The 25,439-nt window shown below is 38.5% G+C and overlaps 4 protein-coding genes and 1 pseudogene across 4 annotated transcripts; 1 reads left to right on the plus strand and 4 right to left on the minus strand.

The window, feature by feature from the left end:
- Window positions 1-349: 349 nt before the first annotated feature.
- On the minus strand, window positions 350-1,525 carry LOC126797201 (uncharacterized). The gene has a single exon (XM_050523867.1). The coding sequence runs from the start codon at window positions 1,523-1,525 to the stop codon at window positions 350-352; it is 1,176 nt and encodes a 391-aa protein (XP_050379824.1).
- Window positions 1,526-6,127: 4,602 nt separating this feature from the next.
- Window positions 6,128-13,482, minus strand: LOC126800559 (beta-amyrin synthase 1-like). The gene is made up of 18 exons (XM_050527941.1): window positions 13,106-13,482; window positions 10,658-10,843; window positions 10,388-10,477; window positions 10,081-10,278; window positions 9,828-9,912; window positions 9,029-9,195; window positions 8,758-8,946; window positions 8,548-8,661; window positions 8,300-8,419; window positions 8,052-8,174; window positions 7,860-7,958; window positions 7,650-7,706; window positions 7,497-7,543; window positions 7,272-7,415; window positions 6,983-7,160; window positions 6,701-6,781; window positions 6,530-6,613; window positions 6,128-6,444 (listed from the first exon to the last, which is right to left on the minus strand). Exons 1-18 carry the CDS (start codon window positions 13,307-13,309, stop codon window positions 6,325-6,327), a joined length of 2,286 nt encoding a protein of 761 aa, XP_050383898.1. The 5' UTR covers window positions 13,310-13,482; the 3' UTR covers window positions 6,128-6,324.
- A 529-nt stretch (window positions 13,483-14,011) lies between these two features.
- LOC126797202 (squalene monooxygenase SE1-like) lies at window positions 14,012-17,757 on the plus strand (annotated as a pseudogene).
- Window positions 17,758-19,176: 1,419 nt separating this feature from the next.
- Window positions 19,177-21,666, minus strand: LOC126800527 (uncharacterized). Its single transcript, XM_050527902.1, has 5 exons — window positions 21,136-21,666; window positions 20,550-20,702; window positions 20,321-20,462; window positions 19,811-20,052; window positions 19,177-19,539 (listed from the first exon to the last, which is right to left on the minus strand). The coding sequence occupies exons 1-5, from the start codon at window positions 21,544-21,546 to the stop codon at window positions 19,333-19,335; spliced, it is 1,155 nt and encodes a 384-aa protein (XP_050383859.1). The 5' UTR covers window positions 21,547-21,666; the 3' UTR covers window positions 19,177-19,332.
- Window positions 21,667-23,722: 2,056 nt separating this feature from the next.
- On the minus strand, window positions 23,723-24,752 carry LOC126800547 (protein LURP-one-related 11-like). The gene is made up of 3 exons (XM_050527928.1): window positions 24,457-24,752; window positions 24,131-24,361; window positions 23,723-24,010 (listed from the first exon to the last, which is right to left on the minus strand). The coding sequence occupies exons 1-3, from the start codon at window positions 24,694-24,696 to the stop codon at window positions 23,876-23,878; spliced, it is 606 nt and encodes a 201-aa protein (XP_050383885.1). The 5' UTR covers window positions 24,697-24,752; the 3' UTR covers window positions 23,723-23,875.
- Between the last annotated feature and the right edge of the window lie 687 nt (window positions 24,753-25,439).

Consider the following 25,439-nt stretch of genomic DNA (forward strand, 5'->3'; position numbering starts at 1 on the left):
CCACTTGAACAGGTGATACCCATTTGGAATCGGAAATGGGGTAGATAACACCAACATCAAGTAGCTTCATGACTTCCTTCTTTACTACTTTTTGCATTGGAGGATTGAGCCTCCTTTGTGGATCCCTCCTTGGCTTTGAGTCATCTTCAAGAAGGATCTTGTGCATACAAATACTTTGCAAAGACATACCTATATCGGCAATAGTCCATCCAATGGCCTCCTTGTGATCATTCAACACCTTAAGTAGTTTTTGTTCTTGCAAATCACTAAAACATGAAGAGATACTTACGGGCAACTTGCGAGTTTCACCAATAAAAGCATATTTTAAATTGGAAGGAAGAAGTTTCATTTAAAGTGTAGGGGGACATTTAATAGAAGGAGGTAAAAGAGTAGGGTTTTTAAGGAGTACCACAACTTTCGGTTCCAAATGTAGAGTGTATGGCCTTAAAGCTTCTAGTGCAAGCTCATTCTCTTTGGTAGCCTCCTCATTGAACTTCATTCCATTATGATGCAAACATGTTTCCAATGGATCTTGATAAGCATTTTCAATGAAAGTTTTCTCCACCATCTTGTCAACACCATCCAAAACATCAATCCAGAAATAATCATAGGCATGTGATGGCTTGCTCATTGCTTCAAAGATTCTAAAGGCAATGGTAGTTTCATGAACCGTCATAGTCATCAAGCCTTCCTTCACGTCAATCTTAGTATCGGCGGTTGCCATAAATGCTCTTCCAAAAATGATAGGCAACTCATTTTCATGAAGCGGAGCATCATCTGTATCTAGAATGATAAAGTCTGCCGGTAGAATCAATTTTTCAACCTTCACAAGAACATCTTCCACAATCCCTCTTAGGTAAGTAAGACTCATATCCGCCATTTGTAAGGTGATATCAATGAGGCGGATATCACCAATTTCAAGAGACTTATAAACACTATAAGGCATCAAGTTAATACTAGCACCCAAATCCATCAAAGCTCTATCAAAGTAAGTGTTACCTATCTTGCATGGAACCGTGAATGAACCCGGATCTTTCAACTTTGTTGGAAGCTTCCTTTGCAAAATGGCACTAACTTGAGGGATGTTGATCTCCACCTTCCTAAATAATTCAAGAAACTTTTTCTTCACAGTATCATTTATTTGCTTCAATCTCTCATTTATTTGCAATTGAGGGTAAGGAAGGGGGACTTCTTTCTCTTGAATTATCTTCAAAGGAGTATTGAAAGTGATACTTCTTTTGAATGGCCTTTCGGTTGAAATAGATGTAGAGGCTTCTTTGTCTTTGCTTTCGGCATTGGAATTAAATTTGTTCTTCAAGGCTTCTTCATCATCTCCCAAAGCTACTCTCAAACCCATAGGCTTATCTTTGTCAAAGACCTTCATCTTCTCATGCATAGTTTCTTCTTCACCCTCATTAAATCCCAAAATGACTTCTCCATGAGACAACTCATTTGCTTGGCCTTTCTTACTTCTTTTGAAACCCGGTGGCTCCCTTAGAGACACCACTTCCTCATTGGTAAGCATGTACACATTGTTCTCAACTTGTCTTCCACTTCTCAAAGTAGTAATTGACTTGACTTCATGCCTTGGATTGTTTTCCACTAGGCTTGGAAACACTCATTGCTTCTTTTGAGATAACTCATTAGCTAGTTGCCTCATTTGTACCTCTAGTTTGCTCATGCCTTGTTGAAGGACATTGATCTTCTCATCTTACTTGGCTTGGTTACCCTTGTTCTCCACAATAAAACTCATCAACAAGTCTTCAACACTTGGCTTCTTCAATAGATCTTAAGGTGGAGCTATAGGTTGTGCTTGAGGTTGAGGTTGAAAGGGAGCCCTTTGGAATTGATTGTTGTAGTTGGAGGAGCTTGCACCTTGATAGTTACCACTAGGCCTTTGGAAACCTTGGCCTTGCTCACGATTCACAAATCCTTGGTCTCGATTTTGATTGCCTCCCCACCCAAAGTTAGGGTGGTTTCTCCATCAGGGATTATAAGTGTTGCTATAAAGATCATTCCTTGGTTTGGGTTGGAAACCAACTTGGTTGCATTGCTCCATGTTAACTTGATATACACCTTCATTTGGACAAAGCATTGTCTCATGTTGGTCACTTTCACAAATTAAGCAAACTTGCTCAACCATCTTGCTTGACATAGGTCGGAGATGCTCTCTATTTCCTTGAGTATTGATAATCAAATCTAGCTTCTGTTCATGTTGGCTTTAATCCTCTTCAACTCAATTTGTATTTGAGTGTTGGGTTGCTCCATCTCATAAGATCTTTCTTTGTTGATCTTTCAAAATCACATTGACTTCCTTCACCGGCCTCCTATCACTTTGAATTTGATAGAGTTGTGATGTCTCTGCTAGTGAGTCAAAAATGCTTTCAGCTTCAATCTCATTCTTCTCCATGAAGCTCCATTGACAAACATTGTCAATTATTCTTTTAGTCTCTTGACTTGACCCATTATAAAAGGTGCTCACCAAAAACCACTTTTCACACCATGATTAGGACAATTTTGTTCCATGTCCTTGAATCTCTCCAAAGACTCATGAAACAATTCCGATAGGAACTCTTGGTAAGTCATGAGGGAGTTCCTTAATGCATTGCTCTTGGGTGGTGGAAATTACTTCTTGAGAAATGTGGCATTCATCGCATCCCATAAGGTGATACTTGCCGCCAAAATCTTGTACAACCAATCCTTAACCGTATTCTTCATTGAGAATGGAAAAGGTCTTAGCCTAAGATTGTCTTCATCAATACCATTGAGTTGGACCGTTGAGCAAACTCCATTAAATAGCTTGATGTGCTTGAATGGATCACCGGCAAAACCACCATCAAAAGCCGGTATAAGTTGCAAAGTGCTTGGCATGATATGGAAGGCATAAGCACATGGTGGTAAGACAATGCAACTTGGATGATTTGTGAAAGTGGGAACTGTATAGTACTTCAATGACCTTGGTGCATCAACCATATTTTCAAAGGAACCTTAACCCTTGGTCTCCTTCTATAAATAAGAGTGATGGTCTTATCAAGATAAGTTTTTTCCTCTTCACTATCTAAAACGATAAGATCTTGATCGTCACTTGGGGTGCTTGGAGGAGATAGATGTTCTTCACTTTATTTACCAATGAGATTCATAAACACCTATGTCCATTCAAAGTAAAGGTAAGAACACAAGTTGACACACAAAATTAGAAAATAAAACTGAAATAGGGTAACGATCGATCGATCGCTTTAGGAAAAAAAAACCTGAAAAATAGAAAAATTTACAAAGTGAAATTCTAGCTTCCCTGAAGGCAAACAGAGTTAGGAATTAGATTTTACTCCAATCCCTGGCAACGGCGCCATAAACTTGTCGACTCAAAGGTCACCCTCAAGTATAAGGGTCAAGTTATAGTGTAGTTGGATTATGAGTAGGGGATGTCGTACCCAAGGGATTGTAAAACCCTCTCTAGCTAGGAGAACCTAAGGGATGCTAGAAGAATATGCAAATGTACAAGTCACAAATCAAGGCTTACAAGTAAACCCAAATTCATGGTGGATATATGCAAGATGGTGTAATGATTCAAATTTATTTGAGATGTGGAATTACTTCTAAAAACTAAATAACTACTTAAATTGTAAACTATGATATGTTAAACTAGATGTGATGAAATAGATGGAAGTTAGGACTTAAGGTTTCCACCTATAGCTTCTCTTGTGAACAATGATGCTACTAAATTGAATGATGCCACTCTAACTAGCCAATTTCTCTCCATGTATCTCTCTCGGGTATGACAATGGACAATCTCTTTTATTGGTATCAAGCAACCCCTCTCGGGTGTAGTACTTAACTACTCAAGTCATGCATATGAATCCGGTTAAGTATCAAATGTATTACCCTAAGTGCATAAAGTTTGGAGATGAAGAAATCATGCAAACCAACCATGCTTATCTCTAAGTGATTGTAGTTTAACATGCACATGTGATATGCTATCATGCTTCAAACAACTAAGGTTAATCAAACCTTAATCATTCATCATGTCATGGCAAACAATTATACACAAATTGATTAAGTTTAAGCATGAATGTTCAACTTTTGAACTAGCATATTAGAGTGCTAATGAAAAGTGCATCAAACAAAATATTCATATCAATGTCATACAAGATTAGCTAGGGCTTTCACCCTAGCCCCAACAAACTAACTACTCACTCATAACCAAATACACAAACTTCAACATGTTTATGAACATCAAAGTAAAGAGATAGTAGAGATATGACTAGTGAATCTCAAGTTGAGGATGATGTGGATGAACTCATGGAGATCTGACATGGTGGTGATGAAGATCCTCAAATGATGCTAGACTCATCTTCTTCCTCCTTAATTGATGATAATGTATGAAAAATAGTGGATGATGAAGTGATGAAACTTGGTGTTTTTAGAATGAGATGGGTAGATTGAAATGTTATCTTCCTCTCTTTCTCTTGGTTGGTGGTGGAAAATGGTGTGTTTGGAGATGGTGGTGATGGAGGTTTTTATAGAGGAGAATGGTGGTGGAAAAAATAGAGAAAAGTGAGAGATAATTGTGTAGTGAGTGGGGTGATAAAGGAAGAAGTGGGTGATCATGGAAGAAGTGGATGATAAAAGAAGAAACATAGAAGAAGTGGGTAATAAAGGAAGGAAGTGGGTGATCATGGAGGAAGTGAATGATAGAGGAAGGAACATGGAAGAAGTGGGTGATAAAAGAAGGAAGTGGATGCTAAAGGAATAAAGTGAATAATATAGAAGTGGGTGATCATGGAAGGAATTTGGTGATCATGGAAGAAGTGGATGATAAAAGAAGAAACATAGAAGAAGTGGGTAATAAAGGAAGATAGTGGGTGATCATGGAGGAAGTGAATGATAGAGGAAGGAACATTGAAGAAGTGGGTGGATTGCTAGTTAATGATGGACCTAGAGGTGATGATTATACCCAAAATTAAATCAGATTTTTGCATGTAATATAAGTGTGGATTTTTGGACAATGGGGAGTCATGGTTTTTGTGAGAAAGAGAGAAAACTAGTGTAGTTAAATCCCAACTAAAAAGATGTGATCTAGTTGTGATAGAACAATGTGTTGCTCCTCCCTTGCTCCTCCATAAAATTAGCTGGAAAATGCATGGCACCACCAAAAGTGGTGGTGCTCGGAAAATTTTTGGGACTTGTTGTTTTTCTATTCTTGTCAAGATATTCTACAAAATATGGAAATGAATTAGTTTAAATTAAATTAAGCACATAAAAGAAGTAAATTCCCTGTTTTAGGGAATTAGAACATATGCGAATTATGATCTAACAGTCGGAAGGGAGTGACTTTGGGCGGAGACAACGCCGCAACCATGTCGTCCACGTTGGCCAGACCTTGCGAGCGTCACTGCTCCTCACACGGTTGCCGACGATGTCTGAATCTGGGCTCAATCAAAAAGTGGGACGGAGGAGGTTCAGATGGGACCGGTTTCACGACCTATGGTGGCCGGAATAAGGAGAAACACTGGCGAGGCTGCACGGCTTTACGACGTTGCCGCATCGACTAGGCGGCAAGAGGCAGAGCACCACCACTGGGACCGATGGTGGCTGGACAGTGGAGCACCGTGCCAAAGAAGAAAACAGTGAAATGAAGAGAGAAGAGAGAAGGAAGAGAGAGAAAGGGAGGCGCGGCTTGTTTCAAAAGTCTGATTTTTTTAGTTTTAGGATTTCTTATTTTCTACTCTTATTTTTGCTCCTTCTAAAAATGCCCCAACATAGTTTTTGATTCGTAATATTTTTGTTTAATGTCCGATTTACGCGTGTCGCGTGTTTACAAACTCATATCATCAACCTCTACGATTTTCGTGAAGAAAGTTTCCAGAGGTAGATGACGAGTCAAAAGTCAACTCTTGAGCCCTTGAAGACTTAATCGTTTTTCAAGCTTTTGATTCTCGGATTCGATTCGACTTCAAACAATGACTAAATCGAAGGTATAAAATGCAATTTTACTCAAATCACCATCTAATAATTTTGGAGAAATTACAAGAAATCCGAATTGAAAATGTGGGTTATTACAACTAAGGTTGGTGAAATAGTAGAAAACTGAAAATGATGAGTTCTATTGTTCTATTGGTGCGATAGAGATAGAATAATTTGCTTATTGAGTATTCTCTTGTTCCATTGGTGAAATAGTGATAAAACAGTGGTATTTAAGCACGTACATTTGGTATTCTCTTATTCCTTAAGTACCATGCAACGAATTTTTATCTGATAAAATTTCATAGTTTACCCCTTGATTCAATACATCCTAATTCATTAGTGTTTTTTGAACATGCACATTTACACATGTGTGGCGACGGAGTGGAGGGAGCGATATTCTGCAAGAGCCCAAATTGGGAATATATTCCTGTATACTGCATAGTGTAACATGGAAGTAACATAAAAAACCCCCATCAGTTCCTGTAAAAAGCATAAAGAGAGGAATTATTAGTAAACTTTGATAGCTCTATCCCACATTATACAAAAACCAAACACAGAATGTTACCTGTTGAGGGAAATCTCCATTTTCCAATTGAGAATTAATCAAAAGAGTCGCAGCTCTGTGAATGGGAGTAAGGTCTCTCTCCGCCTATTTCCAACAAAACCAAAATTAAGAAATTATCAGGGTGAATTACGATACTGGGGATTTGCATAGCACATTATATATTTTACAAACCTGTCCACCAGAAATTAATCCCATTAATCCCATTCCAGTCTGCACCAAATTTGATCGGTCGCCTTCAAGAGGTGTATAGACCTGTATAACAAATCCACAGAATAACTTTGCTATACCTGAAGAGAGAATAGAATGCATTACCTTGGCCAATGATCAACATTTAAACTTTGGACCCTTCAGGGTTCAGGATATAATGCTATAAAATACTTTGGGCATAGATCTTTTAGACCTCCCCACAAATTCATGCAAAAGGGAAGATAAAAAAAACAAAGAGAATAATACCTTGTTTGAACAAGACGTATAGCTCTCTCCCCAACCACCATCATCTGTCTGTGTTTTGAGCAAAAATTCAACACTTCTGCGTATTGCCTCACAGTTTTTGTAAGTCCTGCCAGCAGCCTTCAGCCCTCGAATTGCAAACCATGTTGCATAGATGAAGCAGATTCCCCATGTCCCATACCTGTGTAACAGCAGTCACACTAGTCAATTTACTTCTTTTATTTAATCAAGATAGTATGTACATAAACATGTCTCATATATATCGATCAAAGGAAAACAAAAACAAAAATACCATGAGCCATCAGGTGTCTGCATGTCTTCAATAAACTGTACTGCACTTGTGATGAAATCATTGATTGTTTCCTTTCTATGTCCAGGGTATAACTTCCTGAATAAAGCTAAGGCTTCAATTGAAGATGAAGTGCACTCAACATACCTGTATATCTATTAGTTTAGAATTTTAAAAATGTTATGTCTAAATAAGGTAAGGAATGAAATATTGGGTGAAGAAGTTTACTCGTATTCAATAACAGTGTTCCCGAGAAATTCTATTGGATTGAACCACTGACGCAAGGAATATATATGCACGTCAATGTATGAAGCACACCAAAATCACAGTACTTTTAAAATTCTTTGCTGATATAGTAATATACTTATTTTCTTGGTTTACCTCCAACCATTGTGGAGCTCCTGTTGGATCCCAGGGTGATACACCACCATTTGGATTCTGAATCAAATTATAAATAGTTTAATGGTGACAAAGAGCAAGTGATAAAAAATTACAAATGCGCTAGCTGCTTGAGTTAAGTACTGTTAAGTTAAATCTGTAGCTGCAGTTCAAGACAGACTCGAAATATATATGATTCAATCTACTCCTCACCTGTAGAGAAAGTATGAGATTGACAGCATCATACAAGCGCTCAGACTCAATTGCTTCACCAACAACTTGTGTTGGCATCGTTGATAACAATAGGCAACACTGTGTAACACACATAACTAGTAAGCAATATATGATTGTAACGGATAAGGCTTGGTCCTCAAATCCAGTAAATTACAGTCAGATAAAAGTCACCTTCAAACTCTCTGCAGTACAATCAGAAACTGACCATCCATGATCTTGGTCAGATAAAGTCCAACCACCTTTGGAAATGTGACGGAAATGGGCTAAGAAGTCACCTGAAGGATTATCCCTAACCTTGAGAGTCACAAGCCAAAAAATATCCAGTCATCCGAATGCAGAAGATTAAGATAGAGGCTTGATGCTCAAATTTAAAGGAAAACAAGAAGAGGAGGCTTTTAGGACCCACTAAGCATTGACACCTGAGATTTGTTTAGGAACTCGTGTGCTTTTTGAAGTACAGATTCGAGTTCATCAGTGAGATTTCCAGCAAGTAAAGCTTGAACAGAAAGACTAGTATCCCACGTCTGGCTACCAAAGGTCTGTGTACATGTAAAATAATTGCAATCACAGTATGTTCTTTAGTGGTCAAAGTAGCATTTCATCCAAGAAATAAGTTCAAATGAAAGCTAGCCTGAGCTTTAAAAGTGTAGAAAATAGCTACACAGACCTGCATAGTTATTCCATCTTCTGCAACCCATATGTAATCTGCAATTCTTGCTAGATGCTTCCTAAAGGATTCTCCATTTGGATCTTCGATCCAACAAGCAAGCATCAATAATGACTGTAAAAATAATTGGTGTAACATAATCAAAGAAAATATGTTTTTAGTTATATAGAAAATGTCTCCCAACTTTCCTTTAATTTAATATTTAACTACCTTTGCTACAACTCCAATTGTTATGTATCTACTAGTTTCACCTTCATAATGAATGTGTTCTACAGTTTTTTGAAGACCCTTCTCTCTGAACTTATTTAAGGGCCAGCAAGAAAGAATAGGCTCATAAACTGTGTTAAGGGTATCCCACATCAAACACTGCAATTTCCCCCCTGGATAGTAGTTATCCTCCTGCATAGGGAAAAATGACTCGTTACAAACCTTTAATTTTGGTTTGAAGTTATGAACTATGAATTAAAGTACAGGGGGTCACCTTTGCACAGAGATGGCGTACGTTGCCCCATTTAATTTCATTATATGGCTCATTGTACATTTCTTCTCTCAGTTGTAGAATCAGAGGTGTGACAGGCCCAACAAATCTTTTTCCAAACAGGTATGACATAGGCAAATAAGCCAATCGGCCGTAGCAGTTCATATTTGCTGAGCATAGAAAATATAAAATTAGAGAGCTACTGATCGACATAAAACTAAATACATGGATCAACAAAACTACATATCTCATCTTCCAGGGCTAGGGTGTCAACTCGAAACCTTTCTCCTCAACATATAAAGGATTAGTTTCTTGCAGCTATTTAAATAGATAAAGGTGGAGGGTACATAATCTAACGCACATGAATTGGAAGCACTTACCAAGTTAAAGTAAAAAAAAATATATATATATATAGGAGAATTTTCAGGTGCGGACGTCTGTACCTTATGTAAGGTACGGATTCGCCGATTATGGCGACGGGGCAGGCTGCAACGGCGGGGCGGACCACGACAACCGCACCCCCCACCTCTCGGCGGTCTCGTCTGTGCCGGTCAGAGCTCGATCGGCGACCCACAGCGGCCGGAATCGTGAAATCGCCGGAATCTGCCCAGAAACTTGATTTTTGCAGATTCCGGCCGCCGTGGATCGCCGATCGAGCTCCGGCCGGCATAGACGGGATCGTTGGGAGGTGGGTAGTGCGGCTGTGCTGGTCCGCCACGCCGTTGCGGCCTGTCATCTCCAAAATCAGGACGTCCGCACCTGAAACGGCATATATATATATATATATATATATTGGACAAACCTGGATGCAGAGGGACCATAGAGGGGAAAATCCATACTTCTGGGGGCATAGGGTAACATCCGTCCCACTCATACACGCCGAGTATCTAAGTGGAACAAAACTAAGGATCTGAGAGAGACTCAATAAGTCATTAATTGGTTCTTAGTCATCAAGAGATCCGTTTTTTTTTCTTTTTTTTTTCTGGCTAGATTTTAAGCAGATACCCTTGTGAGAATTATATATTAATTTGTACTGGTTTAGAGAAATTTCCTACTGCCATATAAGTCTTTCCCCAGGATGATGAATGTGTTGCACCACCATGATCAAGAATCCACTTGCGTGCTCTTGCACAAGCGTTGTTTAAACCACCATCCGGTCCTTCTCCAAGTAGCCGCATACAAATGTAGTTAAGAATTGTACAGAACATCATACTAGGAGCCTGTATATGTAATCCCCACCCACCATCCTCATTCTGCAATGTATAAATTAAACTCATGATCGAGCTCTACCGATACCATATAGAAATGCAAACACACTTGGTGGAACATTTCACAAAGACATTTAAGTTCTATGTACTTTACCTGATGACAGTATATATACCTAAGTATCTCCTTATAATGCTCTGCTGAGAACATCTTTCTAAGATGCCCCGTAATATAGAGCGAGATGACCTGCATCCTCAAACAAACAAACAAAGAGGTGAAGAGTAGTAATCAAATCTAATGGCATCCGAGTATCAGTCTCATTATTGATCTTTCTGGTTTACCAACTAGCTAGCTTAAGAATATCGACCATTGAGAGTTTGATCAAACAGGTTCTAGGCATATAGTGGAAATGCAGAGCTTACTCACCATGGGAGGAGTGTAAAACATGGGACCAGCATTTTCAGCAGGCCAATGCCCGTGAGGTGATTGCAAGGCAGAGTAGAAGGTAGCTGCCCTTCGGAATGCAATAGTGGCCTTTTCATACGTACAATCCTCACCATCCTCCACCTTTACTTGGGGAATTGTTTGTTTGAACTTTTTTTCTCCCAAAAGCTACAAATGTATATTCAATTTATTGGTAATTTGGTAAATAAAGACAGTAAATTCACTCAATAAGCCCTCAAGCTAAATTGGACACATCCATGTACAATCAAAGGCTCAATTGCACAGAACCGCATAATACTCGAGGCTAATACTCAATTTTGTGCAAGGATGAGAAATTATTATATATACCCGTTACATATCCCACGTAGCGTACCCTTTAATGTTATTGATCAATTTTTGTTATTGATCCATTTTTATTGTGATTGTTTCTGATTGGTTCTTATATGTAAATAAACTTTTATCATTTTTACTGCGTGCATGTTCATTATACCATGGTGTAATATGATTGGCTGGGTACACCACATAGCAGTGCTATGTGGTGTGGCGGGTACACAGAATAATTACTCAACAAGGATATACACATTTTTTTTAGATAAAAGTCTACTTTTCTTTGTACCAATAATCTTGATAGAGACGTAGTCCGTAATACTGGATTAGGGTATTACAAGTTCAAAGAGTCGTTGTACGGATACGAATCAAGTCAAAAAAGAAGAAGATCAATTCATACAAATTTTGGATCTTTTATTAACCATTTGAATAATAAAATTCAAAATGTGACCCTTCACTCTAAGGGTATATACAACTATTTGACCAAAGGGTAGAAAAATTATGATCTTGTATATTTTTTAGATTATTTTACCTTCATCTATCTAAATACTTGATATAGTTGATGATAGAGACCACTTTGCCGGACTCAGAGCTCCGATCATCGAACTTCAATCACCATCGCCTGACTCCAATCGCTGGAATAAATTACTGACCCTCAGTAACCCGTGATAAATTTCGAGTCAACAGTGGTCGGAATTAGAAATCTGGTCATCAGGTACTAGAATTGCAAATTCAATCACCGATACTACTACTAAGAATAATTATTGACCCATAATAACACACAATAATAAATTATTGACTCTCAGTAATCATGTTGTTGATCCTCAATAACCCACATTAATAAATTATTAATTACTAACCCTAATAACCCACAATAATAAATAACTAACCCTTGTAAATATGTTATTACCCTTCAGTAATGAAATATGACCTCATATGGTATTAAAGCAACCAGTAATTTATCAAAATACGATACAAACAGTAATGAAAGCAACCAAAATTGAATCGAAAGAGATAGGTGAAGTTCATGGAATCGGGTGCGGGTACGTGAAAAAGCGAAGCGTTTGGAAACGCGGAAGCGTTTTTTTTCCAAAAATTAAGGAAGCGGGTGCGTTTTGGAAGCGTCGGAATAATATAAATATTATTTTTTTTTATTTTATTTTTTAATTATTTTATCTAGTATTAAAATAATTAGTTAACTATTAATGACTTATTTTCTATCCCATGATTATCTTTGATTATAGCATTATTAAAGCTTCATTTCAAAATTCAAACAAAAGAATGTACAACATAGTGTGAATGTGTTGGGCACGTGCAAGTCAAAGAGACATTATTAGATGAAATTGATATAAAAAAGGTTCGTCTTCCCTCTGTCTCTCTCTCTCATATGGAATTTTTTTTCATATCTCTCCACAACTCTCTGTCTTCTCTATACATCTCTCTCTCATCTAGATTTTCCTAATATCTTTTCCCCATATTTCTGACACATATTAGATTGATTGATGTTATTCATCTTTAACCGCTTAACGAAATAAATAAGAAGATGAAACGACAAGAAGAGTCTCAAGACATCGATTGATGAAATAGAGGTAGAGAATGAATCACCCTTCCAATTTGGAAGTCAACGCTTCCGCCGCACTTCCAATTTGGAAGCCAACGCTTCCGTCGCGCTTCCAATTTGGAAGCCAACGCTTCCGCCGCGCTTCCAAACCCACCTTTTTCGGAATCGCGCTTCCGAGCGCTTCCGCTCCCGCTTCCGCTTCCGAAGCGGGAATCGGTCGTCCAACCAAGCTTCCGTGCTATGTAGAGGTGAACTTCACCTTTTCTGTATACACTTTCATAAACCAGACTAATTTAACTATCTTAATAGTGAATCATGGACCTAGCTTATCATTCACAATTTCAACGATACCCAATCAAGCCATCTAGGGATTAATTGAGACAGCGGGAGACCGGGAGTGAGATGAGGACCTCATTGGGCTTGAGTCCGGGATTTGGAGTCTACCTTCCATATGTGCCACAACTTGATTATAACAAAAACAAACAGAAATTATAACATGATTTCAAGTATTCATGGAGTTGCAACTAGGAATAATATAGCACCTGATTTCGGCAGAGGAGGTCACTACAAGCCTGGACCCGGTGACGATTGTTGTAAAATGTCAACCGATCTTCTTCGACTTCCGCCCGCTCTTCTGGTGTGCCGGCTTCTGCGTCGAACTCCCATGTCTGCCTCCCCTGGAAGTTGTTTGTGCTGAACAAGTAAGCATCATTTGCACCCTCGTTCCCAAACCGAAGTTTCCACATACTTCTTTCTAGTTTAATCCTCTCTGCAGCGATTAGTGATACAACTACTAAAACACTCCTCTCTGCTCTTTCTTTCAGCCCTGGTCGGTGAAAGCAGGCCTGATTTCTTCCTCCTTCTCTCTATCGGCAAATCTCGGCACCGTTAGTTTCAGCACCGTAATTTTGGATACTAATTTAATAAACCACGACTCTACACTCCTTCACATTTGAACCTTGTCGGCCATGCTAATTAAGTAATTAGAGAATCTTTATATCTGTCCATCATTTGTCGTTTCTTCTAAAAAAACAAGAAAGAAAGTAATTAGAGAATCTTTATATGTGTCCATCATTGGAGATTTGGAGATGCTTTAGACTATAACCCCAGGATTAGAGAATGGCGTAATTGTTTAGTTTAAACCAGATAATTAATGCAATTATTATATAATTGTTGACGTACCTGTGTCCTATAGTCAACTGTCCACCGGGGATCTTTTTTAATCCCACCGAAAAGATGCTCGTAGCACCCTCGACTCTCCATCCACATAATTTCAAACCCTCATGGCATGCTTCCCATAATCACAACTCCTTCACATCGCCCAGAACTAGATCACACACAAAATAATAGACCCAAAACAACATTCTAGTTATCTTTTTCATCGGAAAAATAAAAAACATTCTTTAATCTTGTTTGTTTACGGGAGGTGTTTACATTGTTGAAGATATATGATGTTTTATGTATATGTTCTGGCTGGAATCTTGGCGTCATGGCTGGGCTCTATATTGTTCATGATCTCCATGTCCAGCACTACTCTTGGCGGAAACAAAAGGGTTAAGGCTTTTAGTGGGTTTGCAAACGGTGCGTTTCTTCCGAAAATGGAGGTAGAGAAAAGTAGTACCGACGTAGTCATCGTTGGTGCCGGAGTTGCCGGTGCTGCCCTTGCTTACACTCTTGCCAAGGTCAGAAACTCAGAATATGCTTTTAATCTCTTTTGAAATATGATAAAAAAGAAAAAAATTGTTTTGAAAACCATGGGGAAGGGATCGGAGATGAGAGAAAGAAATGAGGCTCTGTTAGTGAACTTTCCTCTGCGCGCAGCTTCACCACACACCAGATGGAAGCATCAAGCATCAATGTGAACAATTCGCAGGATGGCCTTCTGAGGAACTGAGGAAGTGAGGATAGTCAAGTCACTTTGGAACAAATACAAGGATAGCCAATTCCTTAGGTGGTCAGTTAAAACTTAAAACTCGATCACAATCTTATCTGTCGTGGATCCAGGACTTGGAACTAGGTGAGACTTGAAATTCTCAATACAGAAGAATAAAAAATTTGGTAGATTGAAAACAAAGATACACCTAGATAGGCATCGTGAGCTTTACCCCTCCAATGCATGCTTAACTATACAAAATATATAAAGCTATAAATTTGGTTGCTTTGGTTGTTGGTTCAGTGAAATATTACTCTGTCACCTATTAATGTAGCAGATATAGATTTAGAAATTCAAAAAATTTAGTTATCTACAGTTCAGCAGTTCTACACCACAATGTATCAGCATGTTTCTTCATCCCTGGGCTGTGAAAATGTTCAAGTTTTCATCTATGCATCGGTTTTGAATGAGATTTCGATTATCATACCAATGTGGAGAGTTTTGGGTATCAAATTTGCATTGACACAAGAATTAAGGCATATGTACGTACTACGTATGTTGCTGAGTTTTCTTCCCAAAAATACTAATAGCCTGACCCAAAGCCATGATTCAGATACAAGGAGCCCCAAACACTAAAAAGAGTCTAAGGCCACCACTAGGATCCCAAGCCAGTGCCAGAAAGCAGAAGATAAACCCTAGAAAACCTGCACGAACGTTTGCCATTGACCCGTTCGCCAAAATCGAACCCAGAAAACTCTGAGCTGCGCATAAGACAAACCCGAGCTCCCCATCAGTCCCATCACTTCGACATTTTTACCATCCACGTTTTCATACGTACCCATGCAGATGCAGTGCGACTGTGCGAGTAATTTGTAGTTTTGTCAACTTAGTTTTTTTTTTTTTTCTCTCTTTCATTTGTGGCATTCGGGTAGTGTAGCTCAAAATGTAAATGAAGTTACATATATACTTGACAATGACCAGGAACGAACAAGAGTATATGAGAAAACTTGAGGATCGGAGAATACGTACGTGCATTAGCTTGATCTTTGACGTGGGTTCTGCTAAATTGTTGCAGGATGGACGCCGTGTGCATATCATCGAAAGAGACTTGACGGAGCCGGATAGAATCGTTGGCGAGCTGTTGCAGCCTGGGGGATATCTTAAATTAATTGAGTTGGGGCTTGAGGGTGAGCAATTTCCTACCTGATTTAGAGTTCCTTTCTTGTTCTTGCGGTACTTTGACATAGTAATTACTGCTCTTGGTGTATGGTTTCTTGTTCTCTTGCCTAAATTGGATATACAAAGCTAGCTATCAGGCATCAGCAGACACATTAGATTATAATCGATCAACATTAAACAATATCTATTTGTGGCTGCAGACTGTGCAAATGAGTCCATTGATTCTCAGAAGGTGTTTGGTTATGTTCTTTACAAAGATGGAAAGGTTACAACATGGTCTTATCCCTTGGAAAAAGGCAGTTCAGATTTATCTGGGAGGAGCTTCCACAATGGTCGTTTCGTTCAGAGAATGCGTGAAAAAGCTGCAACTCTTTCAAAGTAATTCTCATTATCCTTATTATATGCAATATCCTACAAATATGTGATTACATCCGCGAATTCTATTACGTACCATCCATACTCATTTCCAATGGAATTTCATTGCAGTGTGAAATTGGAACAAGGATCAGTGACTACACTAATTGAGGAAAAAGGCATCGTCAAAGGGGTGATTTACAAGAATCAAGCTGGAGAGGAGATGAGAACATGTGCTCCACTTACAATTGTATGCGATGGTTGCTATTCAAATCTGCGAAAAATCTCTGAGTGCTTCTAAAGTAACGATTCATTACCAACCTTAGGACATCGTGGCATATGTTAAGAGTTAATGTTATGACATGAATCTATGTCCCTCCGTAAGAGTAATTTAAGAACAAATGATTTATTGTATTTGTTAATGTTGCAGATTGAAAGTCCCTCTTGTTTTGTTGGTTTGGTCTTGGAGAACTGTGACCTTCCATACGCAAATCATGGACATATAATTTTGGGAGACCCTTCACCCATCCTATTTTACCCCATCAGTTCAACTGAGGTCCGTTGTTTGGTGGATATACCTGGACCGAAAGTGCCTTTAGTTAGTAGTGGTGAAATGGCCAACTACTTGAGAACTGTAGTAGCTCCTCAGGTATGCATATGTAATAAATTCTTAAATTCAATTCTCACTTAATATGCATACATATGCAACTGAATTGGCCTATCTAAGGACTACTGTGTAATCAAAGTTTCGATCGGTTAATAACATGGTAATTGCCCCTGCCAGTACCGGAAGTGATAATAAAAGTAGCAGGTTATCAAACCGAATACTCGGGTATAAAATTTGGTTTAAATTCAGATTCCGCTTGAGCTCAGCAATGCTTTTATGACTACTGTTAATAAGGGAAACATCAGATCCATGCAAAACAAATGCATGACTGCTAAACCTATTCCCACTCCTGGTACAATTTTGTTGGGGATTCATTCAACATGAGGCATCCCTTAACCGGAGGTGGCATGACTGTGGCACTTTCAGACATAGTTCTTCTCCGAGACCTTCTTAGACCCCTAGGTGATCTCAATGATGCACCTACTTTGTGCAATTACCTCGAATCATTTTACACACTGCGAAAGGTAAAGCCGCCATTAAGCAAACTCAAAAAAACTTATTCCTTAAACTTCTTACTTTCATGAAGAATGTTTTTCAAATGTGGCATTCTTCATGGCTTATGGTTTGCTGAAATTGAGCTTTGTATCCATTGCAGCCTCTGTCATTTAATATAAACACATTTGCAACTGCTTTGTACATGTTGTTTTGTACATCACCTGATCCAGCAAGACAAGCAATCCGGGAAGCATGTTTTGGCTATTTGAGCCTTGGAGGAATTTGCTCAAATGGAATATTATCCCTTCTCTCTGGTCTTACTCCCCGTCCACTGCATTTACTGCTCCATATTTTTGGTGTTGCCATCTATGGTGTCGCTCGCTTGATGCTTCCCTTCCCTTCACCTAAACGCATAAGGCTTGCGTTTCGATCGATCTTGGTATGTCATTCGAAAATACTTCCACTACTTCCGTATCAACTTATTTACCAATTCACAGTTTTCTGCATACAGTGCTTGCTGCTTATACAAATCTTCATGTCTACAGACCGCAATAGGCTTGATTTTTCCTATTATAAAGGGTGAAGGCATTAGACAGACATTTTTTCCTGCCACAATACGAGCATGTTACAGAGACTCATCATTTCAACGAAGAAACTATGGTCCACTTCACCCTCAAGGCAATTAATTTATAAGTAGCTTTAGTTGTGCTGTAAGAATAATTAACTACCTAAGCTTTTGGCGGTGAACCACTGAATTGTACATTACAAGTGTTGTGAAATTAGCTACCAAAATACCTGCCCGTTTGGTGAACTTTGTATACCAGTGCTCCGGATTCACTCAATCATCAAAAAGAGATGGCATGAACAATGAGTGTTTCACCTTGAGTCTATTCCGAAGGAGTGAATCCACCCCCCCCCCCCCCCAATAAGGGTGTTTCACCTTCACTCCTTCAGTCCATTCCAAACGTGCCCGGTGTGTCACTAAGAACAACTACACCCATAAAATGGTTTTCCTTAAGCAAAAAGTGGTCCCAGAAGTAAAATTTATTTCAAGAAAATCGATTTCATATTTTACTTAAGCAAATTGATTTTTGCACACACTCATTCACAATTTGATTGAGCAATTTAATTTTGTCTTGTTGTGAAATGATTAAATTTTTTTACCGGATATATTTACAACAAATAATAATGTACCACGTCGAAATGCCCAGATCTATTAAACCGTTGGCCCATTCGGTAAGCCACGTATTAGCCATTCATTGGCTCGTTAATTTTTTTTTATCTTTTACTGGCGCGTGCATTGCACACGCCTAATAGAAAAAAAAATTAAAATGCGTCTGACGTCACCCACGTGTTGTAGGCTCCGCCAGGCGGTCGAGCAATCACCAGAGCAAACTTTGCTCGAGCGGAAGGGCGAGCAAACCGTCCCAGTTGACTAGGTGAGCAACTCTTGTCTGATGCGAGATCAGAAATGGGTTTGCTCGAGCAAACCTCCCAGTCCCAGTTGGTGCTCGAGCACCACCTCCTCCTTTGCTCGCCGGTGCGGGAGCTCTAAAGAAGGATTGGTGACTTGGTGGTGCTAGAGACCCAGTACCCTTGAATTATTTTTGCAAACAGTATGTCGCAACTAATTTTCTTTTAGATGTGGACCATTAGAACCTCGAGTCTGTTAATTGATATCAGACTGGTTAAATGTGAAGCAGTGAAGGGAATGATGAACTGTTGTTGGTACCGAGGGAATTTCAATCCCCCACAAAGGATGGATTGGAACAGTGTGAGCATCCCACTGAACCCCGAAACCAAATCTAGGGGCAACACCATGATCATACTATCGAAATAGATATTTTGTACACATACAATTTCAAAATTGAGACCTCTAAAAGGGGAATAGGGGGTCTGCTAGGAATCAACTGAGGGTAATAAGACTATTGGGGAGCAATAAACTTTCCAATGACAAATTAAACGGATGCTATCAAAATACAAAATGCGGCAGAGAGTGGTAGAAGATAAAACAACCAAAAAGAAAAACTAAGCTTAATCCACTGATCTAAACTTAACAGAACATACTACTTGACAGCACTACAAAAGTCAAGAACCTATAGGAATAGCAAAATTGATCATTGTTACCTAATAAAGATTAAAACAAACATCAGTTATCAACCCTCTAAACAATAATCTTCCATTGACATAGACCAGTTCAGAATTTGAAGAAGGGGTTAAGAAGAGTCATGTTTTAAGGCCAAAATTCATACCATGAATGGTTACAAGTAAAGCTGAATCAGCTCATCACTGACAACCGATGGGGTGAGGACACCCAAGTCTGTGAATAGTAAAGTGAGATATTGAGGAGGCGTATAATCACGGGCAGATCTTTCAACCTCGACCTTGGATGGGATGGGAACTCCAAAATCAATGGGGCGTAATGCAGGGGCCATGTCTTTTTGGTCCAATGGATAAAGGCGAGCAAACTGTAGAAACAATTTAAATATGTTATGATTAATGAAGCCAGAGCTTACAAAGCCTAAAGAGAAAATTGCATTCCTGCTCTGAAATCTTATAGCAATTCTAACTAAATGAAAACATGTGATATGTCAGGGAAAAAGAATTATGAATTTTTTTTTTGCAGCTGCAGCAAAACATACTGCTGCAAAAAAAGTGCTAAATAGGAGAAAATAATTGCCTGTAAGAAATGCACAACTGATATAATAAAATTTTCTCACTATTAGAAGACTGAGATACCTTGTAGCTTTCAGCAGCTACATAAACTGGTTTGTTCATGCTATGTGCCACCAATGCAATTTGATAGGTTCCCATCATATTTATAATGCCTCCACTTTCAACAACTCCATCTGCCCCAACAAACACCATGTCAACCTCATCCATGGTATATGCCACTGCAGAGTCTATTAGGAGCTTAACAGGAACATCAAGCTTGGCCAGCTCATTTGATAACCGTAATCCTGTTCTGTCTGGTCTTCCCTCTGCAGTGTATAGAGCCCATATTGAAACATTGCAGACGAAAACAATAAAGCAGAACCAATCACATTAAGTTATTTCATACTAGTCCTACTACTTACAAATAACATCAATGGAAAGACTGATACACTGACATATGTTAAGAAGAACCATACCAATTTAGGGGTTTCTAGTGGTGCAAAAAATTAAAAATTTCCTTATTCCATATGCCAATTTGATAATTTCAGTTTACAAAAGGCACACTATAGTTGACAGCATGATAAAGATTCAAACCTGTGCAGAAAACTCGAAAGAGTTTCTTGCTCTGTGCCGCAGCCTTCAGTACTTCTAGAACGACTCTAGAGAAGCCATGAACTAAGATGGTGCAACCATCAAATATAAAGTCTTGACTAAGTACAGCAATGATTCTGCGAGCCTACAGTATAAGAACCAAGTGTAACTGAATAACCAGAACCAGCTATTATACATCAAACACATCTTGTTAAGGACATGAATCACGTACCTTTGTAGATATCTCCCCGAACTTCTCTGCACGTTCAATCAAACGAGACTTGGCTGAGTTGAAATCCTCATACTCTAGCGCTGAAGTTCGCGTAACATACCGCGTGAACAAGTCGCATCCAGCAGTCAAAGATATAGACGTCGTATCCCATGACTGAAGCAGATGAGAGAGCAGCAAATCAAGTTAATCAAAGTCCTATTCGGAAAGTTAACAGAGCATTGTAGCTTAACTTCTCATACTATCTGTAACTTAGATTAACTAACAGTAAACACTAACAGACACAAAGTTCGCTACTGCTTATTTGCTTCACGAAAATCACAGCCTTCTTATTGACAATTTGACATAGTAAAGTTTTCGACTGACGGCAACTAGAGTTTTCCTCAGCAAATTTCAATGCAGGACATTGCATTGGCTTCAAATCTTCGACGAACATGTTTCCATTACTCTATGCATTGCTATAAATTTCAGTCAAAAATTCATAAAGCACTAATTCCAATAGCAGTACTGATATTTCAAAGCTAAATTAATCTTCCAAAAATCTAAACAATCCAATCAAAGAATCGAAAAGCTCAAAGAAATCGACTACCTTGAGAGAATCGGAGGCCTTCTTGAGCTCAATTTCGAGCTCCATCATAGTGGTGGCCTCGCTCGACCTAATAACCGACGCCAAGGCCCGAATCGCTGCCACGGCCTCAGCCAAATCAGGCTGCTTCCGCCAGCTATTAAACTCCTCGATGACACTAAACGCCTTGCCGGAATCCGAGTCCGGTTTGGGCTCAGCCTCAGGAACGGAGGCCTGTTCGTCGGGAATTCGGCCGACGGCGGCCTGGGCCTGGGCGAGCCAGTCGCTGGTGACGACGCCGGTGTGGGCGGCCCGGGCCTGGTAGTAGGCGGAGTTGGCGTTAGGGTTTGGGAGGGCGGCGTCGGCCATAGGGGGCGGTGCGGCGTCGTTTTGGGGTCGATTGTCGAGAATGAAGGAGGCGGATCTCCGCCACATCAATGCGTTGTTAATTTTAGAGAGGAGAAAACTAGAAAAGGCGGATATGCCGGTTAACTGTTTTGTTTGGTAAATAAGATTCCGGTGAGTTTGATTAGCGGTTTAAGCACACTGATTATCATTGTAGTGACTAGTGACTAGTGAGTTCTTTACCAAAACGACCGTGTATTAGCCTAAACACAATAAGTATTACTGTATTAGTCTTTATTGACTGACGAGTGCAATATAGCCGCCGCCCCGCCCTGTTTTTCATTTTTTCGGTTTTTCCTATTCTCTTACTATTAAATTCGTACTAGTCTTCTTTTACGCGCTATGGTGTGTGAAATGGTCTCCATTAAGTTGCACGGAATTGAGTATGGGTACGTGGAAACGAAACGTTTAGAAACGCGGAAGCGTGTTTTTTTAAAATTTAGAAAGCGGATACGTTTTGGAAACGTCGAAATAAAAAAATATATATTATATAAAAAATAAATATACTAACAAATTTTTAGTTTAAGTAACTCAAAATCACAAATAACTTAAATAACTTGGTGGTCAACATTCGAAATAATACAAATATAATGAGAGATCTAGGTATCAATAAGAGAGAATGAGGGTCGGCGACTCGGCGGGAGGTCAAAAATATGTCGAAATAAGTCATTTGACTTAATGAATGTAGGTCTAGTCCTTCATTTAAAAAATAAAAAATTAACATAAAAACCTTTATTTTTTGGAAACTCGTGTTTCCACCACGTTTCAAAAACACATTTTTCTGTAAACACATTTCCGGGCATTTCCGACAAGTTTCCGACACGTTTTCGGGCGTTTTCGAGCGTTTCCAGACAATTTCGTCATGTTTTCGGAATGGTTCCGCTTCGGAAGCAGGAAACGTGGGTGTAGGCACGTTTCTGTGCTTCCTAGGATATCACATAAGAGCATACTTAAGGTTCAAAATCTTATAGTTATTTCTGATATCTCCCTTAAAAAATGATATAATTTAGAGGTAAATATATTCTTTTTTTCGTATTTACGATATTTATCTCATAACATAAATTATCTCCGATATTTACGATATATCTGATATATCTTTGATATTTTGGAGAAATATCTGAAAATTTTCACTTAAAATTTTTATCTCAACTTGAAGATGTCTCGGACTCTCGAAGATAAGTTTTTGACTAATTACTCATCTCGAGCCTCAGGAGATATCAAAAAGAATACTAGAAGAGTAGTCCTAAATCGGCTAATTTTTAATTTTTCGTAAAAAGATATCTGGATTAGGAGTGAAGGTTCAAGTCTTAACTTCTAAGAGTCAAGTCATTGATGATCAAAGTATAACGGAAGGAGGACAAGAGGAACCATTAATGATCAAAGTATTTCATCTGATGTTATTTCAGTTGCCTTAAGTTTTGATTCTATTAGTTTAGGCACATAGTACACTGGGATGTCAAATGAATCACATGAAGTCAACTATCAATTTGGTTATCCTATTTACGATTATGGTTAGTTTTGAGAAGTATATGATCAATTATCGAATTGGGTTCATCCTTACTATTCTCTTCTCGGAGAAACTGTCGGTAGTTAGAAAGAGATATATGACTATTTTGTTAACCATTACAATTCGTACTATATGGCTCGTATGTCTTGAACCTATTGTAGTTTTGTTGACCAACATTTCAAACACCTATAGTCTCTTATTGTTACTAAATAAAGTTAAAAAGTGTATTTGTTTGTATGTAATTCAATAATAAATAAATAAATATTTTTCGGAACATGAACGATATATTTTTTCCAATATCCCCGATATATATCTGATATCTCACTTTAAAAAAATATATATATCTACCGATACCGATATTTTGAACTTTGAGCATACTTAGTTTACAATTTCGTTATGCGTTTGCGACTAATTTCCTATGTCAAAATAGTTACTTTTGTTGTACACATGAACATGGATTCGGGACCATAAGTGCTACAATGCGTTATTTGTAGCACCTTACAGCATGAGTCGGAGATGACCTTATTCCTTTTAACTTAATTAGAGGCGCTCATGTCAATTTACTCGTTCTAAAGCGATTTAGGACTCATCATATCTTGGAAAAGAAAGGTTAAAAATAACTCAATTAACTCAACCTGAATACAAAATTGGCATGGGATCCGAATAAGTAACACAGGTACGTACTTTTAATTCACCAGCTAGCTAGCCAAGCATCTCAACTGACAATAGTTAATTAAAATTAATCTTAATTTAGTCCTTGGTTTTCAAGGGATAAATACTTAGAGGGGAATGACTAACCTAATTGGAGACTCAAAAACTAGTTAAATTAGTTACTGATTTGTTTTCACTGAATCACAATCTATGGTTGATGAGACCATACACAACAAGAAGCCCTACAATAAGAGAGTGATCGATGAAGGGCTCTACCACTAGTGTCAAGACATCTTCTCCTAGTACCACTCCACATGTTGACTGCTTTCTCTTTGCCTGTTTAGTGAAGCATCGTCCAGATTGACATGAAAATCATCAGTAACCATATATATGTGGTCGGTAAATCGTAACCTACGTAGTACAATTAGTAAGAACAATTGAGAAAATTTTAATTACCTCTGCAACAAGTCGTCCAAACTCGTCTAATATCTTGCAGGCTGACTTTCCATCACTCCAGCTCTCTATTCTGTATTGCTGTATTTGATTCTTATCAAGTCCCACTATGACTTTACATGCTGACTTGCCTTTAAATCTTCGCCTAACTTGAAAATTGGGTGTATCATTCGAGTTGATCTCTTTACCATTACTGGATCTGTATCCCTCCCAGACACCAAGCAATTTGGATTTCTGCTTAACAAATGGTTTTGTGTTAATTTATCAAATCATACTTTTGAGTCCATAAATCTAACTTGATCATCAAAATTATGATGCTATGAAGTTACCTTTCGTAGTATGCTGAATAGGATCTGGCCTTTCAAATTCATAAGATGAACTTTAGCTCTACCTCTAGAGTCGTAATTATCGACACGATACAGGATCTGACCGTTAGAATCAAAAACAGTGCAACCATGGCCATTCATTATGAGTGACTTCATCCATACTGTGAATGTTTCTTGCTTTGAAGTAAAATAGCTGCCAGGGGATGAAGAAGAAAGTGGCGCTTGGGGATAAACCTTTGCCATTTTTCAAGAAGAATTGGGAAGGTGTACTTTTTCAGCAACAAACTAAGACGTTATATATACAAATATACTTGAAGCACCTACAAACCTAATCGAAAACTAAAATAATAAAAGCATAGGTAGCATTATGTATGGAAATATATATAAATATATATATATATACATGAAGTATCACAAACAGACGTCCACAACTCTCTTAAAGTGTGAATGTCTCAGTTTTTTCCACTATCACATGTTGGCGATGACGTTTCTATTGCCGGAGAAACTATAGATGCATCATAGATGTCGTTACAATGAAGATGAAGGCCTAAGGAGAGAAAGTTTGAAGTTTTGGACAACAGTCTCACTTGAAACTGCTGGTTCATTGAAATATATTAAAAACCAGTCGGCGGCGGCTCCACCGACAAGAAGAAGCTCCAAGACAGGCTTGAACTCTGTACACCAGCAAAAGATCTGTCACCGGCACATGATCGTTAAAAAAGCTGGGACGTCCGCACTTTAAGGGTTGTGCATATGTCCTCTTGTGATCCCCTATAATATATATATATATATATATATATATATATATATTGTACGTGTGGATTATGACATGCATGCATTATGGCTGGCTAGCTAGAATAAAATACTTGATAATTTACCATTTGATCTATGTGATTTTGAAGATATATATGCCATTACATGACTGGAAAAGCTCCACTATTATATTTCACTTTTGTAATTTTTTGAACTTTTTCCCAAGAATTACT

The sequence above is a fragment of the Argentina anserina genome, chromosome 6 (genome assembly GCF_933775445.1).
Source record: "Argentina anserina chromosome 6, drPotAnse1.1, whole genome shotgun sequence".
Classification (NCBI taxonomy): Eukaryota; Viridiplantae; Streptophyta; class Magnoliopsida; order Rosales; family Rosaceae; genus Argentina; species Argentina anserina.